Below are 12,327 nucleotides of genomic sequence, written 5' to 3' on the forward strand. Positions count from 1 at the left end.
GCAGAATGGAGAAGGAAAAAGAATAAGTGTTTATACAGAGCCAGCTATCTACTAAGGACAGGTAGGTGGCACAGTGGATAGGGTGCAGGGCCTGGAGTCAAGAAGACTCATCTTCATGAGTTCAAATCTGGCTTCAGACACTTAACTTAGCTATGTGACCCTGGGCAAGTTATTTAACTCAGTTTACCTCAGTTTCTTCATCTGTCAAATGAGCTGAAGTAGGAAATGACAAACCACATCAGTATCTTTGCCAAGAAGACCCCAAATGGGGTCACAAAGAGTCAGAAATGACCAGGCACTGTGCTAAGTGCTTTACAAACATTATCTCATTTGATCCTCTCAACAACTCTGTGAGTTAGGTACTGTCATAATCCCTATTTTGCAGTTCGGGAAACTGAGGCAGAAAACATTGTGACTTGCCCTGGGTCAGACAGCTAGTAAGTGTCTGAAGCTAGACTTGAACTCAGATCTTCACAACTCCAGGCCCAGTGCTCTATCCATTGCATCATTCAGCTGGAATGAACTGCTGCTCAGTTTCCTCCAGCCTTTCTTTCGAGCCCTTAACTCCCAGGACTTACCCCTTCCCAATTTTTCCTTGATTCTAAGTCTGACTTCTCCCCAGAGCTGTTCCCTCGGCCTGAGCTGAGAATCAAAAATTCCACTGAAGCCGTGTCGGGGAGCCTGACGACTTTGAGCTGTGAGACACAACTAACCCCGCAGAGGTCAGCCTCCCGCCTCTATTTCTCCTTCTATAAGGATAATAGCACCATAAGAAGCAGAGACCAGTCGCCAGAATACTGCATCCCAGCAACCATAATGGCAGGTGCTGGCTTTTACTGGTGTGTGGCAGCCACCGAGGATGGCCAAGTTCAGAAACAGAGCCTCGGGCTGGAAATTCAAGTGAGTGGGAAAGGGGAGTGGGAACACTCTTGGGAAATAGTGGAGAAAGGCTGCCTGTGGAGTCTGGGAAGTGGGAATTTAAGTGAAGCTGGGAGAGTAACAGCTATAAAGATGAGAGGAAAGAATGACCTTTCCCATTAATATAGAACTTGCACTGCCCCTCAGGGGGCCAAAAGGCATCCAGAGCCCAGCAGCCTCTCTGACTTGTCTTCTCTTTCAAGTCCATTATCTCATCATTCCTTCACCTAACTGACGGTGTCACAGTAGGGGACACAGTAGAGCTTCAGGGTGACCAGTAAAGGGACTCTGTCCTCTACAAGGGAGAAATCCTTGGTAACAAGTTCAGGTGCCCATGGAAGACTTGTCCCCCCTTCCTCCTCTCCGTGATGTTAAAGGGAGATGCAGGAAATTATTCCTGAAAACAGCCCCCAGTTTAAAGAGTGAGCCTGCAGCTAGCTCTCCAGAGAGAGAATGTGGTCTTCCCAAATGGATTCTATCTGAGATCAGGATTAATTAAGCTTTGTACCCTGCTGTCCAACACAGTCCTGGGCTCATGGTAGCTGCTCAGTAAATGTGTGTTGACTAAGTGTGTTCTTCCTTTCCCCTGCTTCTAATCCCATTCCTGGAACATCTCAACTCACTGGGGAAATAATGAGACTTCTCAAGAAATTAATATTTTCTTCATACACCACTCCTGAAACTGAGCTGCCCCATTCATTGTTCTCAACCTCTCTTTCCCTGCAGAGGTACAGAAACCAGACAGCCTGGAGACCTTTCAGTTTCCCAGCTTGTTAGGTTAGGCTTCTCTAGCCTATCCCTTAAAATGACTTCAGGAAATCTCAGCAACCAAGTCTCTCTTCTCCAGGGCTCCACAACTCTCCCCTCGGTCCCCGTGGGGCACAGGAGGAGCCAGCTGGTTCTGGGGATAACTCTGGCTCTGTTTGGCATGATTGGAATCACTGCAGTCTTTCTGCATTATTTCAGGCTCTTGAAGAAAGCAGGTCAGTCTCTTCCTTTGGCATCCTCTGGTGATCGATTCCAGTTCTGGCTGGAACCCCAACCCCACCTTCCCCCTGCACCCTAAAACTCACCCCCTAGGGTTATGACCCATTCTCACATCTCAGAAAAGGGCATGCTGATATTTCACACATACACACTCAAAGGATACCCCAGGCCTGAGGAGAATGAGGCTATAAAAAATTAAAACTTGAAAAAGAAAAAAAAAGCTGGCCAGAATAATAAGAAGCGTAATAGTAAGAAGTGGACAGCTTCAATTACAATATCTTGGCTAAGTGGGTCAGAGGTCAGCCATTGGGCAACCCTGGCAAGGAGCAGCAAATAGTTTAAAAACTTATAAATCATTGCTGACCACATTTGAAAACACTGCTTCTGAAAAGGGGAGCTCTGGGTGGGTGTGATTATGGTTGAAAAGACAGGTAACCACAATATTATTAGTTCATACTTCTACAGCATTTGAAGATTTACAGACTGACAACTTTGTGAGGCAGGGCAAGTCCTCCCATATTACAGATGAGCAATGGAGCCTTAGAATGGAGGACTGACTTTGCCACAGGGACGTACACACCTGGTAAATGCCAGAGCCCAGACTCAAACCAGAGTCTTCTGATTCTTGTAGGACCAATGGTGTAGAGCTGAAAGGGACTTCATAGACCATCAAGTTCAACCCATTTATTTTGCAAATGAAGCTAAGTAACTTCCCAAGGACACTAACAGTGTCTAGCGATCTTAACTTCAAGTGGCTGGAGTGGAAGACAGAGGAAGAAATGAGGATTGGGGAATAATACTTCAGACCCCTCAAGCCCAAAGCCCATGCATACGTGTGGGCATCCTCACCCAAAATGTGTACAGTGCCTTGTGTTTATCAATAATAATTACAATAATACCAGTTATAACAGTAATAGCTGCCTTTTTCCAGGGCTTTACAATTCAGAAAGTACTTTACATTCATTTGTCTAATTTGATCCTCTGTGCATCCCTCTAGGCCAGGGGTGGGAAAACTGTGGCCTTAAGGCTGCATGTGGTTTTCAAAGTCCTTAAGTGCAGCCATTTGACTGAAACTAAATTTTACAACATGTTCTGTAAAATTTAGTTTCAATCAAAAGGCCAAACTTAAGGACCTAGAAGGCCTTAAGGCTGTAGGTTCCCCACTCCTGCTCTAGGCTAATAGTTGTGTCTTAAGCCTCTCCTACTTACAGGGATTTCTAAGCTGGGGTCCATACACTTATTTTTGTTTGTTTGAATATTTCAATAACTGGTTTTTAATATAAATTGCCTTCCTTTGCAATCCTATGTATTTCATTTTGTGCCTTTAAAAGCATTATTCTGAGAAGGGATACATGGATTTCAACCAACTGCCGAAAGGATCCATGACGCAAGCTAAAAAGGTTAAGAATGCCTGCATCTAACTCCAAATGCCTTTGTCTCTAGCCAGTCACAGGGAACCCTCACCCTCACCTGTACTACCCCATTGTCTCCTTTTCAGAACCTTCTCCTTACATTGTCGGTCCCTCCCTTCAGCCTCTCCCCATCCCAGAGGAAATTGCCCAAGTTCTTCAGTGGTACAGGAGGGACAGGAATAGGGTTAAGGACTGACCTGTCCTTTTGTTGGTGTAGGGCACTCCTAGGTAAGGGAACTCCCTCTACCAATACAAGTTGGCACCTGCCCTGCAATTTTGAGTCCAACAGAGTTAGTTGCCTAGGCACCAAAAGGTTCCATGGCTTGTCCAGAGGCAGAGTCAGCATTGTCAGAGGTGAGGCCTGAAGCCTCAAGGATAGGAGAGGAAACAGAGAAATCAGCCTCCACTTAACCTTCAGTGATGGAGAATTCAGCAGCTACAGGAGCAGTCCTTTCCATTTTCGGATGATTCATTGCTAGGTCTCTTATCCTTAAGACAAGCCAAAATGTGTCTCTCTGCAATCTCCAAACAGCTGCTCCTGGTTCTAACCTCAGGGACCATGCAGAACAAGCCAGATCTCCCTTCTACAGGGTAGTATTTGAAATCATTGAAGATAGCTACTAGGTGTCCCTACTCCATAGCTTCTCTATGACTAAGCATTCCAATGGAAACATAGACACACATGTGGCAAAGGCACAATGGAAATATCTATTAGGTTCCTGTTAGTTATTTTTGTACACACTTGATTTTACAGAAGGAACTGCTGCCCCAGATCCTGCCAGGTGAGTCTGCTGCCTTCATGTTATGAAAGCTATTCCTTAGACACCAGCAACGGCCCAAGTGGTGTATAAACCCATGACCCAATCCCTAACTTGCTGAGAGCCTTCACTAGGGCAGGATGCCACCTTGTCCCCACCAAGGTTAACACACAGCCATCCCAACACATCACATATTATAGTTCTTGTCTGGCTTGTGCCCCCGTGGGGTTTGGACAGGAAGGCAACCCCAGTAGAGGGTGAGAGGACAAGGTCAGTGGTGGCAGAGATAGAGGAGAAAAAAACAGGCTGCCCTTTCTACTACTATGGCTACTGTACCTAGGAGGAAAAAGTCACCCTGAGAAAAGACAAGGAAGTAGAGTTGCTGGTAGTGAACATCAGGGAAAGATGGGGATGAACCACTTCCAAAGACTGCATCCAAATATAGCTATCTTTTCCAGGGCTGGCCTGCCTTCTGGGTCCACCACCTTCAAGGCCCATACTCTCATTCCTGTCTACCTCAGCCTTTTCTGGTCCTTCCTTAGTCCTCTTTTCCACTCTGCCTTCTAGGACCCTCCTCTGTGGTTAACAAACTTCCCTTTGTCCCAGATCTCTTCTTTCTACATTCCTCTTCTTTTTTGGGTACTCAATGTAACCTAGCTTTCTTCTGAAGACACCACATCATTTGTCACCCTCTTCAAGACTGGGTATTCTTTCTCCTACACCTACTGACACACAGTGCCTGGGGAGAGGATTTAATATACTCCTTGCTCTCCACTGCCACCATCACTCAGCAACCATCTCTCCTCCTTTAAAATTTGTTCCACCCTGTCCAGATTCTAGATGTTGCCATCCAGAGACTTTCAGTTCACTCTCCCTCCTCCCAAAAAAGTTCAGTACTTACCTCATAATCTTCTTCACTCCAACCCCTGCTCCCTCTTAAATTGGCCTTCCCAAATGTTTATCTTCCTCAATTCCCCTCACCTCTGTCTTCAGTCAACATTAGCTATACGTAGAAATGGTTATACTTAGACTCTGCCCTTGACCCAACTTAGCTGAATTTCAGAAATACTGGTTATGGCTCTATCCCTGGTCCTTCTTTAAAAAGATTCTGAGGTACCAATTGTCTTGAGCAGTTTGATGTTGATTTTAGTTCTCTACTGTCCATCTTTCCCATGGTTTAGGATTCCTCTTGGACCACATCATTAGGAGAAATCATCTCATAAAAGCTAACTGTGTGCAGCCCTATGGGTTAACCCTCACAAACAGAACAGTGCCCTAAGCCTGCTGTGAATCAATATTCCCCTTCTACTAGCCCAGCCCAGAACCCACAATCTGTTTCACAGCTTTATCTTTCCTCAATGTTCATTTTCATTACTCTCTGTTTCTTAGGGGTCCTTTCTTCCCAGGAACTCCAGAAGCTGTTAAGGCTTCCTCATCACAAGACCTGGAGTCTTGTCCAGTGTATGCCAATGGTAAGGGTCAAGCCGCTCTGCTGGACTGGACTGTCCATTGGAGACAGAAAAAAGGCCTCTTTGAAAAGGAGGATGAAGAAGTCATGGACCTTAGAACTACCTCAGGCACTTCTGGGGAATAATAATAATAATAACTCACATAGAGGCAGCTAGGTGGTGCAGTGGATAGAGTGCTGGGCCTGAAGTCAAAAAGACTCCTCTTCCTGAGTTCAAATCTGGCCTCAGACACTTACTAGCTGGGTGACCCTAAACAAGTCACTGTTGTGTCAAATGAGCTGGAAAAGGAAATGGCAAACCACACCAGTATCTTGGACAAGAAAACTCCAAATGGGGTCACAAAGAGTCAGAAAGTACTGAATAACAACAACCTCACATTTTATTTTAATGTTTACAGAATATCTTCCTCACAAGAACACTTTGTATTAGGTAGCATTCATATTATTATCCCCACTTTACAGGTGTGGAGATTGAGGGTCAAAGAGGTTAAGTGAATTGTGCATGGTCACACAGGCAGACAGTCTTTCCTTCTCTTGCCAACGCATCTTCTAACAAGAGGCAGATGGAGAGCAGTAAGCATGGATGTGGCAGAGCTGGTAGTAGAAAAGGAGAAAGACAGAAGGCATTGCAAAAGAATAGAGCCTCCATTGTAACAGTAACAACATAATAATAACTAGCATTTATACAGTGTCTAAGTACTGTGCTAAGCACTTCACAAATATTTCATTTAATCTTCACAATTTGGGAGGGATTTCCCCATTTTCCAGTTAAGGAAACTGAACCAAACAGAGATTAAGTGACTTGCCCAGGATCATACATCAGACTAAGTGTCTAAGGCTAGATTCAAACTTGGGTCTTCCCGACACCAGGCCCAGTGTTCTTCACCCCCTCAAGCTATAGAAACCACCTGTGACCCAATTTCTATCCCTGGTCACTTATGGAGGCCTGATCATCACAATCTATCTGCTGTTGTACAAAAAGTACCAGGCTGGCCATCTGCAGACCCAGGTTCTATCTAATCCTGACTGCCACTCACTCTAAGCATGACCAGGAACAAGACATCTGACCTCTTAGGCAGACTTAGTTTCCTAATCTGTAAAACGGTGAATTTGAACTAGATGCCTTGAGAGTACAGGGGAAAGAATAGTAAACTAAGAATGTGGAGAGCTGGGTTTTAGTCCTGACTTTAAAGTAACTTGATATGTGATCCTGGGCAAGGGGTTATAGGTCTCTGGACCTCCATTCCAGTAGTGACAAAATGAGAAAGTTGGACTGAAGTAATGGTAGGTTCCCTTCCAGCTCTAGTACTCTATGGGGGGGGGGGGTTAGCCTCTTTTGCCCCACATTTTTCCAAAGCAAGTTCCCTTGTCCCCATGTATTCTACTCATCCTTGCTATTATGATAATACTCACATAGACTATCCTTCTCTTTGAAAGTGCCCTCAGATAGCCCCAGAGACCTTGATCCATGCCTGGGATCAAACAGGGGGGTGGGATTCATGGTCTTGGGTTGGGTGAGTCATCTCTGATGACCTCATCTCTCCTTCCAGTGAATCCTCAAGATACAGAGAGTGGAGATGTGCTCTATTCTGTGGTATTTTCCAGGAAACAGAGAAAGAAAAGTGAGTAACTAAGAGTGGATGAGGTCAGGGCAAGGGGGGTGGTCTGGGGCAAAGAAAACTGTGTTTGCACCCTCCCCTCTCCCCAAGATTCCATTCTCCAACCAATCTCTCAGGTCTGATCATACCGCTCCTACTTAAAAAACTTCACTGGCTCCTTGTTACCTATAAAATAAAATGAAATGAAATGAATGAAATGAAATGAAATGAAATGAAATGAAATGAAATGAAATATAAAATAAAATAAAACAAAACAAAGTAAAACAAAATAAAATTTTTAGCCTGGCATTTAAGGCTCTCCTCAATTTGGTTCCAACCTACTTTTCTTAAAGGTTCTTTTTTTTATCAAGTACTTAACAAACATCAACAATTCAATGTATGATGAACACCCCCTACATTCTGTTTTCTCATCATCCTCCTCCACCCCATTTCACCCATGTCCAGCCCAACTCCAGCCCACCTGCCCCCTTGGTATGTGCCCTCTGGGTTTCTCATCCATAATGAACAAGCCTCTCTCCACTCAGGACCTCTTCCTCTCATACTCCCCTGATGCTTGCTCTCACTGAGACCTAGCTTCTCCCAGACAGTGCTGAATCCCTGGCTGTCCTTTCTGGGCAGCCCTAGGGCAGCCCTCCTCCTCCATCTCCCCAGTGCACTGGTCCTTGCCCCTCACTGTCATTTCCAGCTTCTCCCTTTGAGCAACTGCTCTCCCTTTTTGGAGTTTACTCTATTAAAACTTTTCACCCTCTGCAGATAATGGGGACTATCATCTGTTATTCCCTCCTTGCTCACACACATGTGCCCCGGGTCATTCTCCCTCCATTCCGAAGGAGTTCAGCACTTAAGCGCACTATCTTCTTCTCTTCCCCAATACCTACCCTTATTTTACGGGGGGACTTCAACATTCATGGTGATGTTCCCATAAACATCCTAACTTTACACCCCTCTAGTCTCCTCAGATTTTATGACCTACCCCTCCACTCCACCTCAGTTGTGCACAGGGATGAGATCTTGACATTACATACACATTCCACTTCCTTGACCAAAAACTCTAGCATTAATTTATCTGACTATAACCCCCTGTCAGAGCAGCCAAGTGGCACAGTGGATAGAGTGCAGGTCCTAGAGTCAGGAAGACTCATCTTTCAGAGATAAAATCTGGTCTCAAACACTTACTAGCTGTGTGACCCTAGGCAAGTCACTTAACCCTGTTTGCCTCAATTTCCTCATCTGTAAAATGAGCTGGAGAAGGAAATGGCAAAACCACTCTAGTATCTTTGCCAAGAAAACCCCAAAAGGGGTCACCAAGAGTTGAAAAAAAATGAAATGACTGAACAACAAAACCTCCTATTATTCCATCTCTCCCTTTGCCTCACCCCTCCCTTAGTACTTTCCCTTCCTCTTCTGTTCTGACTCCTGCTCTAACTTCACTTTTCTCTCTTCCTAATTTCAATCCAATGGTTAACCAATTCAACCTCACACTGTGCCCTGCTTTTGAAATTCTCATCCCCATAGGAGCTGTTTCTCCTTTTTAAATGGGGCAACCCCCTGCAGGACACCCCCTCCTCCTCCTCCAAAGTGGTTAGTCCTAAAACCCCTGTCTCCTGCTGTAGGGAAGAGGCCCTGGCTCCAGTACTCTTAGCAGGTCCCTAGGCCCACAAACACTGCCCAGCGCCGCTCCCTGCCCGGTGACCTACTGGGAGCTGGTTCCATCACTTGTTCTTGGCTTGGCAGGCCCCAAACAGATATCAAAGATCTCAGTGGTCTCAGGCCTCCTGGAGTAAACCTTCTTCCCCTCCCCCTGACACAAGCATTTCATTAACTCTGTATCCCATTGTGGCTCTGGTAATACTGGTTTCGAGTGTTTCGGAAAGTTCTCATTTTTGCACAAACTGTCTAGCCCTTTCCTCATGTAATGGTCTATCAGGAGCTTGCTCTGTCCTATGCTGAGGCCCTAACATGCCAGGGCCAAGATCCCACTGACTTCAGGTCCTGTCAACTAAGCCTCATTGGCTTTTAACTTTTCCTTCTTTATTCCCCCTCTAGAAGTTCACAGGCTTCTGGCTACCTGTATAGTCATGGGCTAGATAGAAGTACTTACTACTGTTTCTCTTTGGCCAACTTGACCATTATTTCATCTGATACCTTTTACATCTTTGCTGAGATGTTTGGCAGGAGAGCTGGGCTGCTTTAGGAACTTTCTGGTCACCTCATGCCAGGAAGTCTTCTCCAAACTGTTTTTCCTGCATTACTCCTCTCTACTCCCCTCACAGATTCTACATTCCAGATACAGTGGAGCAGGAGTGGTCTCTGATCCCATCATGCCCTATCCCAACTTAGGACATTCACACAAACTGAAACCTATTCTTTCCATGTCCCTGAGACCTGTGGAAAGCCTACTCATTCTTCAAGACCCACCTCAGGAGTCACCTCTTCCGTAAAGCCATTGATGATCCACTCCACTAAAAATGATCTTCCCTTCCTCATATTCTCTTAAAGCACTTTGTCTAGACCCTTCGTATCCCCTTCTTACATTTTCTCTTGTATAATACTTATTTGTGTACATCTGTATCCTTCCCATTAGATTGTAAATTCCTGGAAGATATGGATTGTTTTATCATTCTTCTTTGTAACCCATTACATAGCATAGGGCCTTGTCCATGTTCAGTCACTTCGGTCGTGTCTGACTCTTTGTGACCCCATTTGGGGTTTTCTTGGCAGAGATACTGGAGTGGTTTGCCATTTCCTTCTCCAGCTCATTTGACAGATGAAGGACTGAGGCAACCAGGGTTACATGACTTGCCCAGGGTTACATAGCTAATAAGTGTCTGAGGCCAGATTTGAACTCAGAAAGATGAGTCTTCCTGATCCAGGCCCAGCACTCTATCCCCTGTACCACCTAGATGTCCCAGGGCCTTACTCATAGAAGCTGCTTACTAAATATGTATCCAACTCATCTGAATTGAAAGGAGCTAGCTTTGAATTTCCACCTCTGATAATGTCCTGTCAAGAGGCAATAGAGGAAGGTGAATATGACCCCCGACCTCAAGAAGCTGTGGTCAAAATAGGGCATATCTGAATGTAAGTTAATGTTGAAAGAGAAGCACACAGACTCCAGTTTTAGCTGTTGGAGCTGTAATATGACAGATTTAGGAACTGAAAAATCTGAGGCCTCTCCCTTAGCCAAGGCTATGTGACTAGGAAGCAAATCTTCACTGTCTCTGAGAGGTGGGGGAGGGGACTTGCTGCCTCCTACTTCACCACACATCTGGGTGAAGAACGGGTAGGGCTCATGTAAAATAGAGCTGAATTACCCACCCCACCAGAAGCTGCATGGGTACTGTCTAGGGCACAAAATTGGGAGGGAGGGTGGAGGAAATGGGGCTTTTGACAACAGATGAAGTCCCATTATGAGAACAGCTAAGGAGAATGAAAAGGGAAGTAGTCTCCTACATATATACTGTTTCAATGTGAAAAATAAGGAAGTGTCATAGTCTATCCACAGATCTAGCTTTAACCTGGACTAAGGTAGTGGGGCTGGTTCAAGGCTTTCTCTTGGGAAAGAAGTAAAATGACATCTATCTTATTCTAACCTTTTCCAAATTCTGGTTCAGTTCAATCCAATTCAACTTAACAAACATTTACAAAACACATTATTTGTGCAGAGCCTTGTTCTAGGAGACATACAAAGCTAGATAAGACAGTGCCCACATTCTTGGAGCACATATTCTAGTACAGGAATATGACACATTTATAGATAGCTATTAAAACAACTTAAGATGTGACCTGCTGTACAATGGAAAGAGAATTGATTCAGAGCCAGAGGACCCCGGCTCAAATCCTAAGCTTGACACTTATTGTCTTTGTAACCCTGGGTAAATTAGTTGGGACCACACTTGGAGTGCTACCCCAGTTTTGAGGTGCATTGTAGTGAGTGAGCATCTCCTCAGAACCGTGGCCCGCGAGTCCCTAACAATGCTCTATTTGAAAAGCTAGTCAAGAGACACAATAGTTCCAAGCAACAAAGAAAAGAACAGCAAAAGACCATTCAACTAAACAGTCCGGCAAAATAAGTAACAAGAAAGATTTCTTCATGCAAACAGTGTTATATTCTCCCACAGATTACCATACCACTAGTGGGAAAGAGAAGACACGTGGTCAGGAAATAGGAATATATATAGTCTACATGAAACACAAACGTGTATGAGACATGTAACCAAGGAATACACATGAGAAACTACATAACACATGTGACCAGGGAAACATCTGGAGAAACACACACCTAACTGGGTGTACAAGGGTGATACAGTATGTTGTCGTTGAGTTATTTCAGCTGTGTCTGATTCTTCATGACCCCATTTTGAGTTTTCTTGGCAGAGATACTAGAGTGGCTTGCTATTTCCTTCTCCATCTCATTTTACACATGAGGAAACTAAGGCAAACTGGGTTAGGTGACTTGCCCAGGGTCACCTAGCTAATAAGTGTCTGAGATCAGATTTGAACTCAGATCCTCCTGATTCCAGGGAGAGCACCATATATGGCCATTAAACTCATGCTTGCAAGGTGGTGTTTGAGCTCAATCCCTTTTCTGCCTCCAGTGTTGCTGCTTGCTTCCTTCCTTGCAGGGCCAATGTTATCAATATCTTCTGATGATGTCTTTCGACTGTGAGCTGCTCTCTCCTTGGGCTTGGAGTCCTTCCCCGACTGCTTCTAAGCTGCTCTCTGCTGCCATCTTCTGGCCTTCACATGCTTATGCATCCTCTTCTAGTCAGCTACATTTTTTTTGGTCTTTTTTTTCCTCCCATCTTTGCACTGAATTGTAGCTGCTATTTAGGGCTTCTGCCCTGCAGGGAGACATCTCTACTCCGTAAGCCATAGCCCCAGGAGTCATTGCAGCTCACTCATCCAGGCAGCCATCAAAAGAAAACGTAAGTTATCAGGCTTAGATGAAGTCTATCTTTTTAAAAACTCAACTCCTCTTCTACTGCTCAGGGTCTTCCAACCAAAATTTTTATTTGACTTATGATCAATTCATTTCTTTTAATCCCATCATACTTCTAATTGATATCTTGTCTTCTTAAACACCATCCCAGAAGTTCTACTTTGCAAAACTGCACAGGAGCTGGATGACACTATAGTTAGATTTTCAGAATATCTAGCTCCCT

The 12,327-nt window shown here is 44.7% G+C and overlaps 1 protein-coding gene across 2 annotated transcripts in view; it reads left to right on the forward strand.

The window, feature by feature from the left end:
- The window catches only part of FCRL6 (Fc receptor like 6), a 36,658-nt gene that overhangs the window by 18,246 nt on the left and 6,085 nt on the right, over positions 1-12,327 (forward strand). For both annotated transcript variants that reach the window (XM_078156190.1, XM_020977741.2), the window contains exons 5-9: positions 623-900; positions 1,766-1,901; positions 4,072-4,099; positions 5,465-5,547; positions 7,094-7,165. In XM_078156190.1, the coding sequence (XP_078012316.1) occupies positions 623-900; positions 1,766-1,901; positions 4,072-4,099; positions 5,465-5,547; positions 7,094-7,165 (597 nt within the window). The remainder of the gene's footprint in view (positions 1-622; positions 901-1,765; positions 1,902-4,071; positions 4,100-5,464; positions 5,548-7,093; positions 7,166-12,327) is intronic.

The sequence above is a fragment of the Phascolarctos cinereus genome, unplaced genomic scaffold, assembly GCF_003287225.1.
Source record: "Phascolarctos cinereus isolate Bilbo 61053 unplaced genomic scaffold, phaCin_HiC Scaffold_5;HRSCAF=322, whole genome shotgun sequence".
NCBI lineage: Eukaryota > Metazoa > Chordata > Mammalia > Diprotodontia > Phascolarctidae > Phascolarctos > Phascolarctos cinereus.